At 33.7% G+C, this 25855-nt stretch overlaps 3 protein-coding genes across 7 annotated transcripts in view; 1 reads left to right on the top strand and 2 right to left on the bottom strand.

Annotated features, from left to right (window-relative positions):
• Positions 1 to 25855, bottom strand: part of LOC115874979 (protocadherin-like wing polarity protein stan) — a 273618-nt gene that overhangs the window by 170481 nt on the left and 77282 nt on the right. For all 5 annotated transcript variants that reach the window (XM_030890292.1, XM_030890290.1, XM_030890294.1 and 2 more), the window contains one exon: positions 5992 to 6036. The gene's annotated coding sequence lies outside the window, so the exon portion shown is untranslated. The remainder of the gene's footprint in view (positions 1 to 5991; positions 6037 to 25855) is intronic.
• Positions 308 to 733, bottom strand: LOC115874997. Its single transcript, XM_030890309.1, has one exon. The coding sequence runs from the start codon at positions 731 to 733 to the stop codon at positions 308 to 310; it is 426 nt and encodes a 141-aa protein (XP_030746169.1).
• On the top strand, positions 763 to 5390 carry LOC115874996 (jerky protein homolog-like). Its single transcript, XM_030890308.1, has 5 exons — positions 763 to 815; positions 3452 to 3958; positions 4066 to 4550; positions 4612 to 4939; positions 5360 to 5390. Exons 1-5 carry the CDS (start codon positions 763 to 765, stop codon positions 5388 to 5390), a joined length of 1404 nt encoding a protein of 467 aa, XP_030746168.1.

The raw sequence follows: 25855 nt of genomic DNA, 5'->3' as shown, positions 1-25855 counted from the left end.
CATCGCATCGATTAGGGTCTCTGATTGGATTGCCTGTTCGAGGACAATCTCCATGATTACGCATTAAGTTGAAACATGGGCACACAACGAACACGTGCTCCGTGTCTTCAGGAACTCCTGGACAGGACGGGCACTCCGGGGAATCATCGAGTTTAAAACGATGAAGATATGCTCGGAAGGAACCATGTCCTGAGATCATCTGTGTCAGGTAGTAGTTGACCTCACCATGTTTCTGATTCAGCCAAACATTCAACTGAGGTAGAAGACGGCACGTCCACCTACCCTTTGTTGCGGCCTCCTACTGTACCTACCATCGGCGTATACTATGCTGCCGCTCTTCTCTTCTGAGTGCATCAGGGCTCAGTGCTGATGATCCTCTTCGTCGATAAAGGACTTGCCTTTCTTCGGCTAGAATTCCAATAGGAAGTATTCCAGCGATAATGCACACCGCATCCTCAGACACAGTGCGGAAGGCACTAGCTACTCTCAGGGCACTCAGCCTATATACTGCTGCGACTCTTTTCCGTGTTCCTCGTATTCTGAGGGCGTCAGCCCAAAGAGAAATTCCATAAGTCAGTACCGATGTGACTACTGACGACAGCAGTGACCTCCTAATTTGTTTCGGGCCTCCAACATTCAGCATCAGCCGTGATTCCAGTCTGATGCTTTCAACCTTTTTTCTACTAGTGATGAGCACTCCCTCGGTCTTATGTTTGACCAGCTGCAGTTTCATTGCACTCATCCATTGGTTAATCCTCGGGAATGACAAAAGCCAGTATCTGCGACGGTTCCACAGAACTCTCAATCTTCGTGAAGTATAATATAGACCTAATATATAAGGTGAATTTTGATGTAGTTGTCTATTTACCAATGTTCCTGTGGAAAAGCCACTTAAAATAAAGTTACTTAGGTTAAAGCGAATTAAAGAACAAAACTTATTTTAAAATTTCACAACATTCATGGGACACAGGCCATAAAGTATAATTTAACAGATATAATAAAACTCCTTCGGGCCTTGCAAATTTAGTTGGTATACTCCTAAGTCCGTCCTTTGTCATTTTAATTAATACTAAATGCAAAGAGGTTAAATAGTTTAATGTATCTCAAAATAATAAAGACTTCAGTCTTCAGTACCTAATACGTGATGTTACACCTATTGAAGCTAACGCGATAGCCGTTCCCAAATATGCCGTATACTTCCCTTATACGGGGCAACTGAAAATATTTCTGTTGGTTGCTATGAAGCTACGGTTTCTTTGAATTTATTTTTATACTACTGTATATCATCTCTTCCTGTAGCCGTTCCCTGTTGTTTCAACTAGAAGAACTACCGCGAGCTCGATTGCCGCTATGTGTTATATCTCCTTTTAGAGTGCCCATTTAATATTATGTCAATGGTTTCATAGCTAGTTTTTCTTTTGGAATCCGATAAAATTGAATTGATCTATTTGAAATATTTACTGCGGCACGTGATAGAAGTAGATACTACTGAAAAAAGGTGCAATCAACTAAGGTGCTTCAGGACATTAAAGTTTATTTTGTATGAATTGCTGAGTAAAAAAATGTTTTTTCTACAAACGTCAGTAAAAATGTAATTTTTAACGCATGCTGTAAGTGCCTAAAATGTGACATTATGTCACTGATGGTAAAAGTCATTTACTTTTAGCACTGGTGGTAATTGAAAAAAGAAAGAAAAATCAAGTCAACGTGAAATAATTATTTACTCAAATTAAATGTACCGGGTGTCCCACTAAGAATAGCTCTCGGCTGTATCTCGGAAAGTATTAGGCGTAGGACTTAGGGAAAAATATTTATAACTAAAGGGGCTAAGAGAAATTGCTGGAAATTATTTTCAAGTTTGTAAAATGGCTGCTATAGGGGGCGCAACTGCTATGAAAAATAAGAAAATAGAATTTTGCCCAGATAATGGGTACTATAAATAATAGCTTCATAATCTTCAGTAAATTTTGGATTTTTTTTGTTAGAACCATTTTCCCCTATCTGCCAAAATAAAGTGGTGGGGGAAGGTTAGATCTATCTTTATTTAAATGTTAAAAACATCGGACTGGATGATCAGAATCCAATAAACGAGGACTCGTTTAAAAGAGAGTTTCTTACTCTATATTATACAATAAAAATCATAATAATAAGGTTTTGAACGTAGACGCTAGGGGGCGCTTTCTTACAATTTAACAAACAGTGCGTTTTTTCAAAAAAGTTAAATACGATAGTATATGTAATTTTAGCTGATAGTAAAGAGTAGTAAAAGCTTAAAAAGTCAGCGAAAACCGCATCTTGATATCTTCTTTCAAACCGAAGATATTAGCAAAATTATAATAAATACCAAAAAATATGCCCTTAATTAACTTATTTTTCCAACACAGTATCAGTATCCCTCTTGATTATGCCCATTCTAACAAAAAAATAAGATAGAAACAGTTAGTTCACTTTAAAATCGACGAAATACAAGAATACCATAATATACCAGATGTATTAATATCTAATACAATTAAGATATTAATAACAGTGAACAAGAAAAGATGATTCAGTGAAGTCATGGTGGGCTTTGGAAAAAAGTTGCTTTTGACGAAATAGTATAAACGTCAAGTTGTTATTAGATCAACATTTTGATAGTTTTAGCAGCCTTTTTTATCTTTTAATTGCTTTTTTAAAATGCCTTTATTATTTGAAGTAGTTGAAGTTGTTGACATTTTGAAAAAGTAATCAAAAGATAAAAGACTATCAAAATGTTGATTTAATAACAATTTGACGTTTATACTATTACGTCAAAAGCAACTTTCTTCCAAAGCCAACCATGACTTCACTGAATCATCGTTTCTTGTTCACTATTATTAATATTTTAATTACAGTGCCACCTTGATAATCCGAATCATCATTAAACCGGATTATTTAATAATCCGGACAGGCACTTCAGTTGCACTGTGTAACTGTGTACTTTGTAATCCGGATTTTATGACACTCGGTAATCCGGACCTGCGTTTTAGGGGACAGTTTCATTCAAATTACATATTATACATTATGTAAATCTAAATCGGTGCTGGGGGATTCCCCGAACTTCCTAAATTCGGACGGGTTTAACTTCTAGGCTTCACATAAATAGTATGCGTTCTTGATTTGCTTGCAATGCATCGCGCCCGAAGAGTAATTACAATAAATTGTTTGTTGTTTGGTATATAAGGTTATCAACACTTTTTTACGTGGCTACAAACATATTAAAATGACATCTAAACGAAAGCATATTACACTAACAATTAAACAGAAGTCCGATGTATTAGAAAGACTAGCTCGTGGTAAAAGTGGAAAAGTGTTGGCAAATGAATATGGAGTAGGGACGTCAACAATTTCTGATATAAAAAAACAAACAGAAATTTAAAAGGTATGATTCATTTTATAAATCATTTCAGACATGTATTGTGTAACTAACTTCTAGATTTATCGCCAAATGTGATTTTGGTCCTGGCGCTAGAAAGACCCTACGAAAAGCCGAATATCCAGAAATGGAAACTTGTTTGTATGCTTGGTTTTTTACGCAACGGTCAAGGCACGTCCCAATTTCCTATGAAATTTTATCTGCCAAAGCAAGACAGCTTTACACTGAAACCTATGGGAACGACAATTTTAGAGCTAGTAGAGGCTGTATATCTAACTTCAGAAAAAGACATGGTCTGCGTGCTTTAAAAGTATGCGGCGAAAAACTGTCAAATGATCAAAGTGCCGTCAATCCTTTCCTTACTGCATTCGCAGAGAAGATAAAAGAATTAAACCTCGGACCTACTCAAATATACAACGCAGATGAATCTGCGCTGTATTGGAAGATGTTGCCTGAGAAAACGCTGGTTCGTTCTCAGGAGAAAACCGCACCGGGTCGAAGAATAAGCAAAGAACGTGTTACTTTTCTGGTATGTTGTAACGCTGATGGTTCACAAAAATTGAAGCTGTTAGTGGTGGGCAAGGTAAAAAATCCAAGGGCTTTTAAAAACGTAAATCTTCCTGTAGAATATAAATCATCTGCCAATGCATGGATGACTACAGCAATTTTTTTAGACTGGTTTCATTTCTCCTTATTCGTCAAGCCAGAAGTCATCTGAGAAGCTTTAATTTGCCTGAACGTGCCCTGCTGATCGTCAATAATGCCTCTAGCCATGGGTCTATAGAAGAGCTGACTAGTGAGGATGGACAATTTACGACATTATTTCTTCCACCGAATTGTACAGCACTTTTGCAGCCTATGAACCAAAATGCAATAAGACTGACAAAATTATTTTATCGGAAAAGTCTTTTAGCCCATATATTATCTAGTAACGAAGAAAACGTTGTTAAATTGCTGAAAACCATCAATTTAAAGGAGGCTGTTTGCCTACTATACAATGCTTGGGAAAAAGTTTCTCCCGAAGTCTTGAAAAAGTGCTGGCATAAAATTATGGTCCACGTGTCAAACACCAACTTGGACACTGAATATGACGCTGAAGATCTGATTCCTTTGAGTCAATTGCGACTCAATCTCATCTCATTGAATGAAGAAGTGAAAGGTAAGGAACATACAATTGTTTAGAGTTCAATACTTTTTATTGTTAATTTATATTCTTACAGATGTTTCGAATATGCTGAATGTTCTCTCTGAACAAAATCTCACGGATGTGGAAATATCCAATTGGATTGAAAATGATGAGGATTTGTTACCACTGGAAGACGTAGACTCGGACGTAGATGGTATAGATGAACAACGCGAAAGTGATAATGAAGGTTCCGAGATGAATAATACAAACCAGACTGTTAAGGTTGTTAAGAATGATGAAGCAGTTAAAAGTTTTAATGTGTGCATTAAGTGGGCTGAAGAAAATGATATTCCTTTGACTGAAGTTCTTGTCCTCCAAAGATTAAAGGAAGCGGCCTCTATAATGAACCAAAAAAAGAACAAGCAACAAAAAATTAGAAATTATTTTACAAAATAAGTTAGTTTAATAAAAAAAATGTTTTTGAATGTTTTCATGTATGTTCTATTTAATTTTTATTTATTTACTAATCCGGATCACCGCGGTTTTAATTAGTCTGGATTATCGAGGTCGCACTGTATTAGATATTAATACATCTATTAAAACGATTATAAAGTAACGATACTAAGTACCAAAGTAACGTGTAACTAAAGTAACGAGTCCAAAGTAACGAGTCCTATTACCAAAAGTAACTAGTAGTTACGAGTCCATATAAGTAACTAAAGTTTACATCACTAATATTAAACGGTTCTCGAATTCTAGGAATTAACAGGACTGGTTTCCGCACAAACTATATTTTTTGATTTTTTTTTCTCTTCACTGTAAATATTTTTAAAAAATTACAGAAAATTGCTCTCTATAAAGAAACAGGAATGAAAGAAATGATAAATTCACTCTCTATAGAGAAAACAGAAATGGTTTTGCATTGTTACCTGTTCAGTTTCAATTTAAAAATACTGCTTTTTCTTAGATTAGTTAAAATCGGTTCAAAATTGTTCATATTGCAAATGGCATGTGTATTCAGCATACGCAGACCTTTAAAAAGCCTATTTACGACTTGGCTGTAAAATCAACAGAGGAACCAATATTTGGATAGTTCAAAATTTGCATATTATTTCCGATGTTTCCAACTACGATGTACCACCTGGTATAAGGACTAAAATTTATTTAATAATACAAAATAAATTAAAGCTAGTTAATTTTTCTATGAGGGCAGATTAGTGCCCACATAGTACATAGTGTTAACATATTATTTAGAATTAATCCGGCTTATCTCTAATGAAGAATAATTGCAACCGGGAGTATCACGGAGGAAATACCAAGCAGAAAATGTATCATTAAAATACCGAAAAAAGCTTCCCCCATTAAACGCATTAATTACCCTGGCATAAATTTGCATAACATTAATTAATGCAAGTCAATCACACGAAAGAAGAATCGCTTGAACTTGATCTTGAAACCAGTTAGTTATTCTTACCTATTGTATTCCTGAGGTTATCTTCACTTTCCGAGCCGATTATATCTGCAAGAATAAAACAAGAATTATATTTTATAAAGTTTAAAAATTAAATTATACTTTCAAATAACACAAAATTGAAAATGTATATTGATTGATTTATTAGATTTTCTTACATGAGTGGTTTTCCAAAAAAAAAAAAACAATTTCTTCAATAAAATGTCCAAATTAAGAAGTTTTTTTATATTACATTCTGGATTATACAGAGTGGTCCGAATTGAATTCGGGACACTTCGGCAGCATATTCTGCAGATAAAAATAAATAAAAAAGTTCGTATACACTATACAGGGTGTATAAGTTTAATTTTTATTTCGATTGTTTCGAAAAAAAAAGAAAGTAAAGCATATTTAATACGCACTGTTTTAGTTTTAAAACTTTACATAAACCTGCAAAAGGCATAGATGATTAAAATTGGGAATAAGTGAACCAGAGGTTCCTGGGGCTTCATCAAAGTTCGTATTTGTATCCGTATCAGAATCAGACATCTGTTGTAATTGTGAAGCATGTAAAGCTAGCGGTGCATTATCTTTTAATACATTTATTATTTTCTGAATTACGGTTTGCTCATTTTCGTTTTCACCAGTGAATAAACCAGCTTTATATCGTGGATCTAAGGCTGTGGCCATTAAGAAGATATCATTTTTTTCAATGAAACTGTTAATAGTTCCTCTAAAAAGAAAAAAGTATCTGACAGATACTTTGGTATCTGAGTACTAGGTATCTGCGAGTATCGGAAAATAGTAAATATCGGCCGATACCCGTTACTGGGTATCGGTATCGGTACAGCCCTAGTTTTTAATTTTGCTTCATATAATGGCGGCCATAGGCCATACAAAAATGCTGTCCTAAACACGGCGAATTATAATCCAACCATTTTATTATAAATGAATCCCTTAAATAAGACTTTGTTGTAAAATAAAACGGTATAGGACAAATATATCATTACGCAGAATTTGCAGGCACTTTAGAACTGTTTTGTCTGCTGTGTCTGATGAAGACATTAATAGGTTTTCATACTCTACGGTATCCAGCCTACCTTCTTTCAAATTGGAGCTTTGGGAACCCAGGGAATTCTCGGGATTATTTGCCGTAATTTCGAGGAGTTTTTTCTTACATGCTCTTTTATAACTACCACTGCGTTTGTTAACTTTTTTCCAACTTTGTCCAGAATTCATAATAGCTGTGATTGATTATACTATACGTTTCGTAGATATTACTTTTGCAACAACAACAAAATAAATAACTAGGTATACCATTTAATTTAAAATGGGGTTATATTATACATTACCAGTTTTATAATGCAGATATTACAACGAATTTATTTTGTTAATCACAATTTTATCATATCTATACTAATATATAAAATCCTTAAGTGACTGACATACTGATTAATCACGATCCTGCTCAAACCACTCAACGTAAGAAGCTCAATTTTGGCATACATGTTGATTCTAGGATGTAGAAGTTCGATAAGAAGGGATTTTTCGAAATTCCAGTTCCAAGAGGGTGAAACCACCCCTCAAATATTACAATATTTGTTATTTAAAAAACGGTTAGTCTTTCAGGAAAACGCTTGGACAAGCATAATTAATTTGTTTTTTTTACAAATTTTGAAATTTTGAAAAAAATCATACAGGGTGTTCCAAAAAGTTGGGTAATTTCTTAACCACGATTCTGCTTAAACTGCTTGACGTAAAAAGCTTATTTTTGGCAAACGGATTGTTCGAAAGTCAAATTCCAACGAGATGAAACTACCCCTCAAATATTACCAAGTTATATAATACTATCGCCATATTTTTTTTTCTCATGCTGACATAAATGTGAGAAAATTTTATCCAGTTTGTATGTTAATGGAAATTCTTGTTTTGCTTTATCATCACCATTACAAATGTTTAATTCGACGCGAACGACGTCGCTGGTACACGCTAGTCTTTTATAAACAAGAAGTTCTTATAGTTTCCCAAGTTTACGCAAAACTAGTGTTGCATACAGCACCGTAGTTTAACGCAATAAAACATTCTATCATACAACGTAATACAACTTTAATAAGACAAGTTTAAGTAACTATTATATGATCTTGTGACTGCTAGTTATATGAATATTATAGAACTCTTACATGGTGGGTATAAGTCTAATAAAATAATATTTTTGCTATCATATAGCATTGTTTTATTAAGTGTTATATACATACTAAAAGAAATTTTCATTTAATGCGTTATAGGATCCGCTGTAAAAACCACTAGAAAATAGTTTAATATGACAACTTTTATTACAAAACAGAATCGAAACCAAATGGTTAATAAAATCAAGCAGTCCTTAAGACAACGCTATTCGACTGTTATAAAATAATTCAATCTTTTTAGAATTTGTCTTTGCTCTTGGATAATGACCTTGGGGCGTCGTAACTCGGGCCTTATGTGAGCTAGGGCGCTGAAACTCGGAATGTAGATGGAATTCAAAGAGCCCTATCTTTTCATAATATTCTAACGACAGAGGAGTATTCCTCAGAGGAGTACTTCCGTCTAAATTCCAGTCATAAATGGAATTGATCAAAATGTTGTAAACATGTACTAGTATCACATATTATTGAAGCTCATGAGCCAATCCATCCAACCAGATTGACTTATGCCACTCAACTTGTCGAAATTTGTCGCAGAGGCCGTGGAAACCCAGGCATCTTTAAACCACATTTGTTTATTCCGGGCGCTTATATTTACTTTCTATGTAATTCTGTGTAATTAATTGTGAAAAGAGTTCAAGATATGGGTGGGACTAAAGATTTGATATTGAAAAAAAATGTGGGTCGATTTCGGCATAATTGAGGACGGGCTACATGATGACGCCCTCGACGTTTACCTCTAAATGGAGGAAATCATCAGGATTCTTAATTATGGGTCAATTGGAACCAAAATAGTTTCAGTTCTACTGTGTTTTTCTCATTTATCTCGAAAAAATAATTTTGGCACTTACCCCCTTTGGTATTTCCACTCTTCAATTGCTAATGAAGTATTTAAATAGAGAAAAAATTGTGTTTGAAAAACTCAATAAGTCTCTAAAATTAAGGCAACGACTAGCAATAATTAAGTGGATTTAAATCAAGTTGAAGCGTTTTTTCTTTCATGGCGGAATTGCTTTAATTAATGATATGCAAATCTCCTAAGCTAATTATTGCGTTTAATAGGGGCGCTTCTTTCGGCATTCTAATGATTCTTTTTCTGTAAGGAATTTCCTCGGCGGTACTCCCGGTTGAAATTATTCTCCATTAGAAGTAAATTGAAATAGTTTTGTTTAAGTGTGTTAGTTAATGTATAATGTACATACTAAATTGTCGAATTAAATAACTAATAAGAAGATTTTGGTGAAATTACTTTTATAATGATATAATAAAACAATAAATATTGTAATGAATAAATAAAACAACAAATTACTGTGTCTAATCTACCTTATATTTTTACAAGTTTTGAATAAAATTAGAACAGCACTGATAAACCGGAATTTAATTCGGCCGTATAGGTAAAGAAACGGCGAAGGCGGTGACTCGACTATCGTAGATAGGTAGAGGTAGGAATCTGGCCTCTACAGGCCGAAATGTTTTAGTGGACGCCGGCGCCGTCTATATGTACGATGGTCGCAGTCGCTTTTGCTGGTCGGTCCGATCATATACGTATTACTTTTTACAAATATACTCAGTGTTCCCTATTTAACCCCGTGTGCAATTTCTGTGCCGTAAGAAAAAGACAACATAACCCAGCTCCATATTAAAACTGCATAAGTCTATTTCGCCCGGATATGGATTGAACTGCGATTGCGCCAAACTCCGATTGATTGTTGTTTTAGTTCTGTTTGGATTACTTTTTATTTGTGCGCGTAAAAGAGTGATTTTGTTTAGTTTATTGTTTCCAACTATTTTTTGATATTTTTCCAACTCCATGATAATGTGTTATAAATAATAAAAATATAAATAAAATTGAAGGTTAGGGGAAATGTCAGTCAACCACTTCCCTTTAAAAACATCGACCAATGAAAACTTCTTCAGGTGAGGCATGCTCAGTTAAATGAATATCCGGGTGAAATAGACTTATGCAGAATTCCATATTGTTCTTTCACTGTTTGGGCTTCACTTTTTGGAGATTAGGCTGAGTATATTTGTAAAAAGTAATACGTATATGGGTCCGATCCGATGCAGTGCGCGCCCTCCTTTAAGTCCCCATCACGCTCGGCCTAAGTTTTTTGATAATTATTATTATTATTTTTTTTTTTGAAGTTTGATGCCCTCTAACGGATAAACGATGCACTTTTGTCTCTTCTTCTTCTTGCAATAGTTATCCTTGTATAAAACCAGTACTTAAGCCTCGTGTGAAGTGAATGTCCAACTTTCCTACCATCTTTTTAGTGGCCTGCCAGGTGGTCTGGGCGTGTTCGCGTCCATTTTGCTATTCTATCGTGGTCCATCCTTTCAACATGGTCTTCCCAATGACGCCTTCTTGATCTTTCCCACCTCACTATGTTTTGCACTCCCAATTCCTTTCTGATGTCGTGGTTTCGCATTCTATCTCTTTAGAGTGGCTCCGCGTATTTTCTTAATACTTTCATTGCTGTTGTTCTGAATATTGTCTTTGTTTCTGATGTTTTACTTAGACTTTAGTTTCTTTTGACATAAATTTATTTCTTCATATGTTATCTCTCATAGATTTAGTAAGAACAGATATCACATTGTGCATTTTAACCCGATCAAACAATAGGAGGTTGACTACGTACTGTAAAAACCAACTGAGATAGAGAAGGCGACATTGCCACATCTTAAATTTGCGCCTATCTACTTAGTTTGATTTGCAGAAAAGGTGACTTTAAAACCTTCACCGGATATCAATAAATCTCAATTTCTTAATTAAATTAATAGTTTATTTTTAAAGAAGCATGCGTAATAATATGGTTATTAACCAGAGGATATATGCGTTACTATTAAAGGACATGTTTACTGTTTAATGTGCTGAAACGTCTAGAATCGTCCGTCCCACCACCCCTCGCGATGGCCCTTGGTCCGTTATAGCGTACTACGTTTAGCTTACGGTGTGTTTGAAGTCGAAATCAAGTCCGAAGTGAACTTTTCAGTGTTTTTCAGTAGTTTTTGTTTTTGTTGTTTTGTCAAAAAAGGACAGGTGGCAACCCTAGGTATTTCTGGAATGAAAATTTAATAGCAAATCTACAACTTTAGTTTGAAAATATATTTCGGCCACCTATGATTACAAAAATGCCTAAAATGTGCTTTACCATTGCCTCCATATTCTAAAAAAAATTGAAAGAAAAGTCACCAACCACAAACCTAATATAGAACTGTTTCGGACCCTGTAAATATTCAAAAGTAACTGAAAGTTTATATAGAAGTAACTGAAAGTTTAAATTGAATATCGACGTTGGAGCGATTTTCGAAAACTACCTACTAACGTTTCAACATAAGTATATGTGGGATATTAATTATATTATTATATTAGACCTTATAAAAAAACTCATCTGACGAAAAAGTGTTAATGTAGTATATTAATATGGAATAAAATTTTTTACTAATTACTTTACTTTTATTTTACTAATTAAATTCGTTCCAAAAAACGATACGCCACTGGCCATTAGAACAATCCAAATGCGCCTAGTCGCCGGGGTCGGAAATTTTAGACTTCTCTGTCTCTTCTGTCCTTGTTTGACACATTGGAATGTTTGATACACTACCAACGAGTATTTATGAATGAGATGTTCGGTCTATCTTTATAATGTCTTTGGTATCTCTTAAGTAGCCATATATTCGTGCTGCTTTGTTTGGTTGTTGCTTGGACCTTTGCTTCGTCTGAGAGATTTGTGTTAGAGTAAACGCCACGAATGTTTGGGAGTGATTCATCCCTTGATGAAGTTAGAATCGACACGCGCGCTATCATTTTTACATTAAAAACGTAAATTTTTACCGCAGACGTAGGTTTTTAAAGGCCCGGTCTAATCATCTGCCTGCGCTCCTCCTACTTATTCTAAAATGTTAGCGTGATTGACAAAGACGATACTATATCGCGTTTCTTTGATTGATTCGTTTTTGTGCGTCAGTCCATTGGTGTGCTTGCAGTGCGACGAATGGGGCATTCCATTTTATATTTATAACCAAATATATGTTTTGACAAGACTTTGACAGTTAAAACAACAAATTACAACAGATTATATATTGATTATTATATGACTTGAAAGACCACGGCACTGGAATTAAGTTTTATGTGACGTTGAACAGATTAGTTCACACGGTAGCGACCGATGAATCACTCCCAAACATTCGTGGCGTTTACTATACTAGAGATATTCATGCCCAAGTAATTAAATTGACAGGTTAATTGTTTGGTTGTTAACTACGAGTTTGCATCTGATTGGTTTTCTCGCTATTGCTATTACCATTGACTGTGTTTTTTCCACGGATATCTGCATGTTGAGAGATTCAGCTTTATTTGTTAGTCGGTAAAGGACAGGGTTGGCATGATTTAAATAAGATGATTTAAATCGTGATTTAAATTTTAAAAAAATAATTACATTGAAACTTTATAATAAATAAAAAAATAACTGTAAAAGTTATAAAAATGTGTCCTAGAAAACTAGAAAAATATTTCTATAGCTGATATAACAGATAATAAATCGAAAAAAAAATTGTAAATGTTATAAAACTATATAAAAATATCTATACATCAATTTAAATGTTGGACCGATTTTTGAAGCAATTTCGTGTAAATCCATTAGGCCGCTAAACGCAGGGATTTATTTTAATATTTATGTATAAGCGACAAAAATTCGCTGTTCGAATACATATCATTCGCAAAGTCTAGTGCCCCCAGAACTAGGTTCTTCTGATATATAGACTATATCTTCATTCCCGAGAATCTCTAATCGTTGGCAGAAAATATGCTGTTTTATATTTTGTTTGGAACGGTTGTATGTTTCCAAATTCCTACCGACATTTTGTTCTGCAGTAAGTACATTAAACTTTGACATTAGATAATACATACTAATTTCATTCTCGACTTAAGACTATTTCCGAACAACTGTGTATTGTTTTATTAGGAGTAAAAATTATACTTTTTTTGACGATGCTGTACCTTCGAAGAACCATCGTAAAGCTATTCCGACGTTACAGGGAGGCACAAAAGTACATTTTTACTCCGAATAGAAGATACCATTTCTTTTAAAACATTACAAATAATCTTTAATCAATTTCAAACATTGCAATTTTTTCCAACCCTGGTAAAGGAGTCGCTGTAGGTCATCCTCGTTCTCTGCCATCAGTACTGCATCCTTCAGTATCGAATGTTCAAGAGTTTCACATCTTTGATCATCTGATCCATAATGATATTAAAGTGAGTAGCACTGAGGCTGTCCTTTTGCCTCACGCCGACAGCGACTGGTACATTTTCAGAAAGGCCGTCTTTTGTTTTAATTTTGATATGGAGTTTTCAGTGTTTAGCTGCGTTATTAATCGGCAATACGTTTCAGAGATATTATTGTAGGATCCTTATGAAATCTGTCATACGAACCCTATCAAATTCCTGCTTCAGATCAACAAAGCACAAAAATAATTGACGCAGTATAAAGATCGCGTTCACCGTTGATCTGTTGGGTGTAAAGCCTTGTTGTTCTTCGCTTATGTTTAATTGTTCACTCAGATTTTGTGTTAATATTTTTGTTAGCAACTTAGCCATAGAGCACAGCAATGTTGTTCCCCTGTAGTTAGAAGGATTGTCTTTCTTTGCTTTTTTTATATGTATATGGGGCACGGAGCATATTTTTAATATTTATACCTGTTTTCTACTTACTGGGCGTCTTGTTGTATTTTAAGATCTTTTGGAAGAGTATTAAGGTCTCCCGTGCAATTTCCGAACCTCCATACTTGATTAATTCATTAAGGATGTTATCGATGCCAGCTGATTATTTGTTTTTTAGTTTGCTAATACCTTGTATAACGTCTTGCTCTATTATGTCTTCATTTCCACGAAGTTCGCATTCTGGTTTGGTATTATTTCATTTCGTACTGTGTTCTCCTGTAGGATGGTATAAATTCTAGAAGTGTCTTACCCATGCCCCCGACTTTTGTATAGAAATAAATTGAAAAATAAAAATAAAAAATAATGTTCAATGAACTTACAGTAGACGGTCGATTGTCTGAACATCTTTTATATGAACTATTAATTACAACTTTGGACGGCTAGATTGACAAATGAGGAAATTCTCAGACGCGTTGACAAAGAGCGTGAATTATTTGAATTGATTAAAAAGAAAAAGACCGCATACCTGAGACACATAATGCGATACCCCAAATATCAATTCTTGCATTTGTTGATAGAAGGCAAGATCGAAGGCCGAAGGGGTATCGAAAGGAAGAAAATGTCTTGGCTGAGGAATATCAGACAGTGGAAGGGGCTACTTGATGTTCAGTCGTTAATACACACCGCCCGGAACAGAGAAGCAATGGAAAATGTTATCGCAAACATCCATTAATGGATCTGCACTAGAAGAAGAAGAAGATTAATTACAATGAACAGTAGAAATGTAACATTACAGGTTCTATAGAGTGAACAGAGGCAACCTCTAATAACGACGAACGACGAATACAATAATAAATAATCTAAACCTAACAAATGACCAGATTTATAATACAGACGAAGCTGGTCTTTTTTGGAAATTACTTACCGAGAAAACATTACTATAGTTTTTCCGAAGACAATTGAAATAAATTAGGACTCTTAATTTCGGCACTGTCTTTGTCGGCGCTATTGTCGGCATCGTCGGGACAAACGAATTAAGAATCCCTGTACTTTCAATTTTCAATTGACTTTGTAAATACTATAACAAATGATGAAAAAATAGCACCAGGAAGGGAAGCTGAAAAAGTATGGCTTACTTTTCTCGGATGTACTAATGCTACTGGAGAACATAAGGTTAAACCTCTAGTATTAGGCAAAGCAAAAAACCCAAGGTGTTTCAAAAATTTTGCTCTTCCTGTCGATTACGATTTTTCGAAAAAATGCGGGTCTGACTTCTGTTTTTGAGAACTGGTTATTGTACGACTAAGCAAAATAGCGTTAGTCTTTTAGGTAAAAAATATTTAAAAGTAAAAAAATTATCCGAAAATGTCATATTGTGATTGGATAATGCCAAACCAAGCCATCCACCTGCAGAAAGGTACGAGCCAATAGTCGCCCATACACGCAAGGGATTTTTAAAAGATGCGGAGAAATATCCGATATGTGGCAATCCCGATTATTGTGAGTTCTAACCTGATGAAAGATCAGATATGTGCATTTTTAAATAACAAAATCTCTGTACTCTAAACGACCTAGTCGGCACATATGGAATGTCATATCTGGACTGCGGAACTGATAAAATCCCTTGCGTGTATGAGCGGCTAATAATGGGAAGATCTTTGCAGTTTATATGCCGCCTAATGTAACTCCCTTAATTCAACTCATGGATCAAAAATGAAGGGATAAGGCTTTGCAGAAAAGCTTAGCTGCAAAAAAAAGTGCAGAAACAGATTAGACAATATTTTAATAAACTATAAATGTTAGGTTTTATTATTTAAGATATATATTCGATTATACGAACAATTCCATTTTATAAACACACCTGGTTTTTATTAGTTCACATAACAGAGCATCTACTGTATTTTGATTCCAAAAATACCATAGTAGTTCCATGTCCACGGAATACTGAGACACTCAGTATAATCATTTTAATCTAATATTTTTTTTATGGGAGGTGTTCTCTTGTTCCTTCAAGATCCACCGTACTTACTGACTTAAGCCAACCTTGAAATTTTGCCTTCTCGATGATGAAATTTCGCCTAGAGCCTCAGACTGAATTTGTTATTACGATGTACGGAATTTCTCAGTTCGAGCCCGGCTTACTTCGACCTTCCGCAACACGACTCGGCAGATAATCGCATATCTCAACGGTTCTAGGTGCAACGGCAGAGTTAATGCCCCTGAGGGTCGCAGCCCGATGATTGATTATTCGGATATGGTAAAGTTTTTTAATGCAGTTTGCTGCCGATAACGATTGACGATGACCATTAATCATATGGAAATAGATAAAAATGGATTAAAAATAGTAAAAGTTTTGAATGTTAAAGTAAATGGTGTCTGTGTTTTTATTTTTTGTTAAGGATAAATTCTATTGAGTTAAAAAGATATTTTTACAAAAGCATTTATAACACTCAAACAAGCGTTGTCTTGTAGAAATAAAATTGTGTGTGCAATATGTGCGCATATTTTAAGTGAAACTTCTTACTTTCGTCTGTCTGTCTGTTCGTCTGAGGACTCTATTCAGGTACCTCTATCCACGTGCCGAGTTTGGTTCCAATCGACCCATAATTAAGAAAAATCCTGATGATTTCGTCTATTTAGAGGCATCGGTTCGAAACCTCGAGGGCGTTTCGGTTTAAACACTATTGTTCTTCGAAGTATTCTCCACGAAGGAAAATGTATTTTCGCATCCCTTATGCCGGATCCAGACCAAGGCGACAAAAAGTAAACACGATTGTGAGACAAAAACAAGACGAACTAGTCACAAAAAATGGAGACTTCTGAGTAGACAAACTTGCTACAAATTGTCCAGACCGCAATGACAAAGGTACAACAAAGTCAAAAGTTTAGTTGTTGCGAATGAGTTTTATTCACCATGTGTGATTTCACTGGTCTCCTACTGTTGGCAGCACACGCCATCCACACTGCGCCGACAACTTGTCGCAAAATATACAAACAAAACATAGATACTTTGATATTTACCGACTCGAGACGGGACATTGAAAAGTCTCCGAATTTTGTTGTTTGCTCCAAAAATGTTGCAGAAATGTATCGGATTTGTCACAACTTTGTCGTAAAACATGAATGTTTCTGTCTTGTCACTGGTTTGGTCTTCTTTCACTGCTTGGCCTGGACCCGGCATTAGAACCAATTCTTCTCTTTTTGAAAAGTAAAAAAGTCGTTAGGACTTAGGTCGGGACTGTTGGAGGATGGTCCAACAAATCGATTTTTTTTGCTTTAAAAACTCAATTGTTTTTCGGGCTGTGTGGGACATGCATTATCTTGGTGGAGGATCATTCGTCGTTGAGGGTTGGTTTTTCGAAAATCAATCAGCAGTAACCGTTCTTTGATATTGGACAGGAATTGTTGTTACATGACCTGCTCTTGAGACAAATGTCGACATCATCTTTTTGGAAACACTTTACGAGAACGGATAACTTTCGTCGGTTTTGGTTCACTTCGGAACCACCAAACAGCCGATTGAGATTTGAACCAAACAGCCGTTTTCGGATTCATAAGAGTAAATCCAGTTATCAATGATAAACCACTAACCACGGAAAATGTTGTAGTATAAATTTTTTGAGTTTCTTGCGTTAAACCGGTGTCGAGCTTTTTGACACCAACTGACTCTAATTGCTTTCTGTTCTTCCGTCAACAGATGCGGTATCTAACGAGAAAATATTTTTTTATAGATTATTCTTCATATAATTTTTAAATAAACCTAATTAAGCAAAATATAACAGAACCCTGGTACTGTCTTTTTTTGTTAAGAATAAGTAAGTTAAAGATATATTTTTATAAAAGCATTTATAACCATAACAACTGCGATTTGCAGATGACATTGTCATAAATAAAGCCCAAAAGATGTTACAAAATTTGAATGCAACATGCTCTGAACAAAATGGTGTGGGTGGCCGTGGCTCCAGCAGTAGTATGTCGACTGTTGTGCGAAAGGTACTGTGTTCGATCCCCAGCGAGTATGGTCGCTTTATTTATTTATAATGAAAATATTTACCTACATAGAGCGACCAGCGAGCAGCCACCTCAAGGAAAGCAATGACAAACCACCTCGATTATATTTGCCTTGTACAGCCTCTCAAATAGGGTCATTCGAATTCGGCGATAAACTGTAGGTCCCGTGTACTTGTGAAACACTGATGACACACATCGCAAGTACCGTATGATCGAATAAAAACGGCGTCAACGATGGCTATGAAATGAAGATCGCTGTCATTTTATATGTAAATTAAATGTCATCGATCGTCATTTCCAAGCCAACTGGACGCCGTTTTTTTTTTCGATAATACGCTGAATGCGAGAGGTAGCCTACGCTCTGTGTAGAGTATGGCACTATAAGAAGAACAAGTTGGTCCAAAAATCAACATCTAAAAAACCCAAGTGATGACAAACGTAGTAATTGGCGGTGGAATACACAAAATCTCTGCAACGATCCGTTTTTTTGTCTGTGACTTATGTCTATTGACGTCTCTGACAACAGTGATCTGACGGGACCATAGATAAAAGAAAATAATCTTCTATTAAGATAGATATGAAACTTAATAGTAAAATTTTTGGTTAAAGCGCCCCTCCGTGTTCTTAGTAGAGACTATGTTTAAGCCAGCGCCTTCGCCTGTTCTGCTGTAAATATTTTTTATGTTTATATTTGATTTCAACGGATTTATTTTTAAAGTTACACTGATATATTAGTATATCAGAGTAACTTTAATAAAACATAAGAATATATATAATATTAGTATCACATTCATCATATTATTATCACAGTTTATTAAATAAAAATTTTGACTACAAGGTAGAAAGTAAATCACAATATTTGATAACACTTATAAGTATACCATTTTTACAGTTAATAAATAATAAAACTATTTCTGACTATGATATTTAAAATTTAGATAGATGGAATATTAAAAAACATACCGGTATTTGCAGACGCAGGCCCAAATTCAATAAAAACCAAAATTTTTCCTGCGAAAATCGGGCTTTTTTCACAGAAAAGGTATTTTTTGATTTGTCAATAATCTTAGTCAAGTTGACAATATACAGGGTGTTTTCTAATTAGTCTAAAAAATTGTGGTGTGATTCCTCATGTGTTCTTAAAACAATTTTTATATAACCATTAGGTCTAAAGTACTTCCTTTATGATCTACAGGGTGTTAAAAATTAAAAAAAATCGATATTTTGCTTAACATAAATGGTACACTACTGCTTTTTTAAAGAAAATATTTTTTTTTTGACTGGCCATCCTTTTTCAACAAAATTGATCTTTTGAGTTTTTCTTGTTCATCCAACGGTTGCCGAGAAAAAAATAAATATACTTATTAAGAGCCCGCCTTAAGCCGTTTTCTAACGATTTTTTATTTTTTAGATTAATTAGGAAACACCCTGTATTATACTAATTATTTACTATTATTACTATACTAAATTATTTTATCAAAATTTCACCATATACGTTTCCTGGAAGCCCGACATTTTCAATTTCTTCTTATAGCTTGGAAACTAAGTAGGCTATGACAATTTTGGGTACGACATCTTAGGTCATATTTAAAAGTAGTTCAGGTATGCACAAATCACAAAAGTCCTTCCTACCTTTACTGATAACTGATATAAAAACAATTACAAAATCAAAGAAAAACACTCCTACGCGTAATGTCTTGAAATTCAGCTACCAGCTTTCAACTAAATTTGTTATTTAGATAATTAGAATTCCACAGTTCTACGTTTCTACTGACATTTAGTGTTACTTCGACCTTTTGCATCAAGAACCTGCTAGATAATCGGATATTTTAACAGTTCGAGATGCAACGGTGGAGTTAATGTCCCTGAGGATAGCAGCAGGATGATTGATTATTCGAATATTGTAAAGTTTTTTCTGCTGACGATAACGATTCTCAATGCGCATTAATCATATAGCTGTAGATTAAACATGACGGAAAAATGAACTCTCGAATGTCAAGTGATAATCTCTTTATCCTCCTTTTATCACACTTAATGAAAATTCTTTATGAATAAAAATTTAGAAAAAGTAATGTTTAATTTAGATATTCCGTTTAGGAATTAGGTAAGTCGAAAAGAAATAAAATAAGATAGAAATAAAATACCATAAAGAATGTTTAGAAACTTTCCATAAAAAGATATGGGTATATAAAGAGTACTTAAAATGGTATGCTGATTTAATATGCCTAGCTGACCTTATCAAAAAATTGATACAAAATGCAGGAAAATTATAGCCGAATAGCAAATTACTTATTTCTTTTTAAATACTGAAAAATCTATATTATATTAAAATAAAAAGAATATGAATTACAGATTTGCATTTTAAAAAATAACTATTTATTTTAGAGATTTCTATTTCAGTGGTGAAATTCGGCTGTTTTTTTTTTCAAGAAATCTAAATTTTATTCAACATCAACTTTTTTGTACTGTATAATCGAAAAAAAAAGGCGTCAAAAGACGGCTGGGGAATGACAATCGATAATAATTTTAGCGAGGTCAATTGAAGATTGTGGATTGGCTAAAACTAATGTTCAACGAACTAGTAGACAGAAAAGACATTCTAATAAATAAGACAACACTGGAAATAGTAGAATATACAGGGTGGTTCGAACTGTATTCCGGAAACTTCGGCAACATATTCTGCAGATAAAAATAAGTAAAAAAGTTCGTATAAATATATGTCCTTAAATGCTTAATTTCGGAAATACAGGGTGTAGAAGTTTCATTTTTATTTCGATTTTTTCCGAATAATTTCTGAAGTAACACCAATATTTGGATGAAAATTGGAATCTGGGAGTTTTTCGACATGAGAAATTTGATTTTAATGTCAATATGACTTCTACTTGTAGAGGGGGGTACCACCTATATATCTTTTAACTGGTTTGAAGAGTAATAACATTTCGTACGTACCTGTATAAAACTACTGAGTAAAAAATAAACATTTACAACGTTTTTTTACGTAAAAAAGGTCTCTTGGTAAAAATCGCTACGAGTAATGGTTCTCAAGATATTTGGAATCTAAATTATCATTACCTATCATCATTGCCATACCTAAATTAAACATGTTGACTAAATAGTTATTAGACTGAAATCACAAATTTGAAATGTTTTTGTGCCAAAAGTTCAACAGAAACTGTTTCATCAAATGATTTTTTCGAAGAAAAATTTATGATTAATTTATAAAAATTAAAAGTTCCCAAATTTATCATATCAATCAAATGAAAAAACACGTTTATTTTTTCTAAATAATGACATGTATTGACTATTTTGACTCTCAAGATATTTGACTAAATATCTTGAGAACGGTTGCTTGTAGCGATTTTTACCAAGATACCTTTTTTACGTAAAAAAACGCCGTAAATGTATATTTTTTTACTCAGTAGTTTTATACAAATACGGACGAAAAGTTATTACTCTTCAAATCAGTTAAAAAAAATATAGGTGGCGCCTTCTACAAGTAGGAGTTATATACATCAAAATCAAATTTCTCTTGTCAAAAAACTCCCAAATACCAATTTTCACCTAAATATTGACGTTACTTCAGAAATTATTTGGAAAAAATCGAAATAAAAATGAAACTTCTACACCCTGTATCTGCGAACCGAAGTATTTTAGGACATACGTTATTTATACGAATTGTTTTACTTATTTTTATCTGCAGTATATGCTGTCGAAGTTTCCGGAAAAAAAATCGAAATAAAAATAAAACTTCTACATCCTCTATTTCTGAAACTAAGCATTTTAGGAAATACATTTATACGAACTTTTTACTTATTTTTATCTGCAGAATATGCTGCCAAAGTTTCCGGAATACAGTTCGAACCACGCTGTATATAAAAAAAAAATTCTATACCTAATAAATCTTACAACTCAATAAAATAGACTACTTAGTTTTAGTCATTAAAAAACTAGAAATTATTGAAATCAAAAGATTATCATCAATAATATTAGGATGAAAATAATTTAATAGAAATATTAAATCACTTACCAACCCAATGACCAAACCAATAATAAAGTCACGATCAATACTGTTTTAGATTTCATAACTTATTATTGATTTTAAAATATTCATTATAAATAGCTATTTAACAAAGAGAGCCATATAAGCATGAAAGAAATGTAGGGCAAGCCTTGTAACGCTTATTATTCCTATTCATCTCTAACAAGAAGCGAACAATGTTATCAAAATAACTACTTTTCACAATATATCTTGCTAATGGAGAGTTATCAATCTCGACGTTAAGAACTAGCAAGTAATGGGGATGCTTGCCCTAATCTATCTACGTCCAGATCTTTCTATTTCTTGGTAATTTGATATAGTCTGATAATATTTTCCTCTAGAAACAATGATGGGCAGCAAAATAGCCGAAAACAATAGCCTGATAAAGAAAATATTGCATTAAAAGATTAAGTTACTGAAGCTTACTGAAGTATAATATAACCGTATGTAGAAGGTGGATGGAAAAAAAATGTAATCAAGCAATAGACTTAACAATAACTACTGTGAGACCAAGAGACAAAAAAAAAAACATAAAAACCGATATATGTCGAGTCCAAAAATATTTTTCGAAATCTTTCTATCTGCCCACACAAATCCCAAAATTACCTTATTCGATGACTGTTAAATATTTAATGTTCTCGCAATAATAAATCTACTAAAAAGGGAAAATATGAATAATTCAAAACTGCCGAAGAAATAAAAAAGTAAAAGTAAATAATAGTAATATATAATAAGTAAATGAATTATATTTGAATTGAAAATCGAATTTGATCTTGAAAACACTGGTCTAATGTTTGCTATTGCTATATTTACTAATGACATCGAAATTAATTTATTTAGAGGTCATTGATATTTTGCTATAAACTGGCTAAATATTTTTGAATATTATTTTAATTTTTTTTGTTCTTTGACATTGTAAACATTTATATATGTTTATTTTAACAATAAGACTGACAATATTATTTGTATAATGTTTTGTATTATCTTTTGTTTGTTTGTTTGTGTACCTTGTTATTTTTTACTTTGTTTGTTAGTTTACCTTTGTCCACAAATTGAAAAATTTTTTGACAATAAAGGCATTTATTTATTTATTTATATTTATTTATTTATTTAAAATAATGTCTAAATATAACTGTCTGGCTTAAAAGAATATGATGATATGAATGTTATGGTAATATTCGTTACAATTTTTATAATATGTAATAACATATTAAATATTTAATTTTTTATTTTGAAATACATAACAAACGTGAATCGGCCGATTTAACCGATTTATCGTTGAATTGAAGATATTGCAACGGAAAATCTGCTATTTTATGTCATCAAGAAAATTTTAATTTTAAGAGATACATTGCTGGCAAATAATTTGGGACGATAATTTCGTCTAGTAGACACAGCAGTGATTAAAATGGCAGACAAATCTGTCGCGAATTATCAACAACTTCATAACGACATTAAATGTTGAAAAGCATCTTCATCCGTGCATATGTAGTTATTTAAAATCGTCAGAATCATATTTTGGCTGGCACTTTATAAGCGGCATATGGTGTAGTTCTTTTCTCAATAATCATGTTTTAGATTATAATCACACAACCAATCATTCCAATTAATACAACGTTTTAAAAATCGTTTTCATTCATCGTAGAGTGACTGAAAGGATAGTATACCTACGAGTAACAGTTAAAACGGTCAAATTTTTTGGAATTCCGAAAGATCAACGATTTGGGTCAGTCTCTAAATTGGGGTTTCGAGAAATCTATTCTAAACCCTTTTGCAAAATTGATTTAATAAATCAGACCTAAAAGAACTCGTTTCTTGATTTTGGCCTAACTAAAACGAGGAATTTTTTTCAAGCAAGTTTGCTTACGAACAACTAATCATTGAGATAGTTGTGCTATCGTGGATTCGATCATCACATTTTGCAGAAATGAGCCATCCACAAAGGTTTAGATTCCATAAACATTATAAAAATTGACATAAAAATGTGCCATGATGGAAATAACATCAATAAAACCACTCCTATTCTACTGAAATATATTTCCGCGTCTCCGTATCTACCCACACAAATTCCAATATTAACTTATTCGATATTCTTTAAATATTGAGGCTTCCCGCACAAATAAATCTACCAAAAACGAGAATATCAATAATTCAAACCTGTTGAGGAAATAAAATAAATCGTAAATGCGACCGATCCGAGGCAGGGACGCTCTGCGAAGCGGGTCGTCGAAAAAGCTCGTATAAATTTTCCATCAATTTTCTCTCCTTCGGCGCATTCTTTTCCTAACGTGAAAATGTTCTGGATGGTCGTGGAGCGGAATTAAATTTTGAGGTAGAGAAGAGAGAGGCAATGGCGGTCCTATCTATTAATGCAGGCAAAATCCCAATAAATATATTAATCGATTAACATATTCTCCCTTTCGCATTTTTTTAAATTCCATTTAACGTGATTTGTGTCAGTCTCTAAAATGGGGTTTCGAGAAATCTATTCTAAACCCTTTTGCAAAATTAATTTAATAAATTAGACCTACAAGAACTCCTTTCTTGATTTTGGCCTCACTAAAACGAAGGATTTTTTTCAAGCAAGTTTGCTTACGAACAAAGAATCACTGAGATAGTTGTGCTGTCGTGGATTCGATCATCACATTTTGCAGAAATGAGCCATCCACAAAAGTTAAGGTTCCATAAATACTATAAAAACTGACATAAAAATATGTGCCATGAATGGCAATAACATCAATAAAACTACTCCTATTCTACTGAAATATATTTCCGCGTCTCCGTATCTACCCACACAAATTCCAATATTAACTTATTCGACATTCTTTAAATATTGAGGCTTCCCGCACAAATAAATCTACCAAAAACGAGAATATCAATAATTCAAACCTGTTGAGGAAATAAAATAAATCGTAAATGCGACCGATCCGAGGTAGGGACGCTTTGCGAAGCGGGTCGTCGAAAAAGCTCGTATAAATTTTCCATCAATTTTCTCTCCTTCGGCGCATTCTTTTCCTAACGTGAAAATGTTCTGGATGGTCGTGGAGCGGAATTAAATTTTGAGGTAGAGAAGAGAGAGGCAATGGCGGTCCTATCTATTAATGCAGGCAAAATCCCAATAAATATATTAATCGATTAACATATTCTCCCTTTCACATTTTTTTAAATTCCATTTAAACGTGATTTGTGTCAGTCTCTAAAATGGGGTTTCGAGAAATCTATTCTAAACCCTTCTGCAAAATTAATTTAATAAATTAGACCTACAAGAACTCCTTTCTTGATTTTGGCCTCACTAAAACGAAGAATTTTTTTCAAGCAAGTTTGCTTACGAACAAAGAATCACTGAGATAGTTGTGCTGTCGTGGATTCGATCATCACATTTTGCAGAAATGAGCCATCCACACAAGCTAAGGTTCCATAAATACTATAAAAACTGACATAAAAATATGTGCCATGAATGGCAATAACATCAATAAAACTACTCTTACTCTACTGAAATATATTTCCGCGTCTCCGTATCTACCCACACAAATTCCAATATTAACTTATTCCACATTCTTTAAATATTGAGGCTTCCCGCACAAATAAATCTACCAAAAACGAGAATATCAATAATTCAAACCTGTTGAGGAAATAAAATAAATCGTAAATGCGACCGATCTGAGGCAGGGACGCTCTGCGAAGCGGGTCGTCGAAAAAGCTCGTATAAATTTTCCATCAATTTTCTCTCCTTCGGCGCATTCTTTTCCTAACGTGAAAATGTTCTGGATGATCGTGGAGCGGAATTAAATTTTGAGTTAGAGAAGAGAGAGGCAATGGCGGTCCTATCTATTAATGCAGGCAAAATCCCCAATAAATATATTAATCGATTAACATATTCTTCCTTTCGCATTTTTTTAAATTCCATTTAAACGTGATTTGTGTCAGTCTTTAAAATGGGGTTTCGAGAAATCTATTCTAAACCCTTTTGCAAAATTAATTTAATAAATTAGA

Source organism: Sitophilus oryzae, unplaced genomic scaffold (genome assembly GCF_002938485.1).
Source record: "Sitophilus oryzae breed Bouriz unplaced genomic scaffold, Soryzae_2.0 scaffold_130_pilon_pilon, whole genome shotgun sequence".
NCBI lineage: Eukaryota > Metazoa > Arthropoda > Insecta > Coleoptera > Curculionidae > Sitophilus > Sitophilus oryzae.
Note: the sequence above shows the minus strand (reverse complement) of the source record. Positions and strands in the feature narration are given on the sequence as shown.

Excerpts from the sequence above, each read along its gene's own strand:
- LOC115874996 (XM_030890308.1), top strand. The coding sequence starts at position 763 with ATGACAAAAGCCAGTATCTGCGACGGTTCCACAGAACTCTCAATCTTC. Across the intron at positions 816-3,451 it reads GAACTCTCAATCTTCGTGAA|ATTTATCGCCAAATGTGATT; the intron begins GTATAATATAGA and ends ACTAACTTCTAG. Across the intron at positions 3,959-4,065 it reads GGTTCACAAAAATTGAAGCT|ACTGGTTTCATTTCTCCTTA; the intron begins GTTAGTGGTGGG and ends CAATTTTTTTAG.
- LOC115874997 (XM_030890309.1), bottom strand. The coding sequence starts at position 733 with ATGAAACTGCAGCTGGTCAAACATAAGACCGAGGGAGTGCTCATCACT.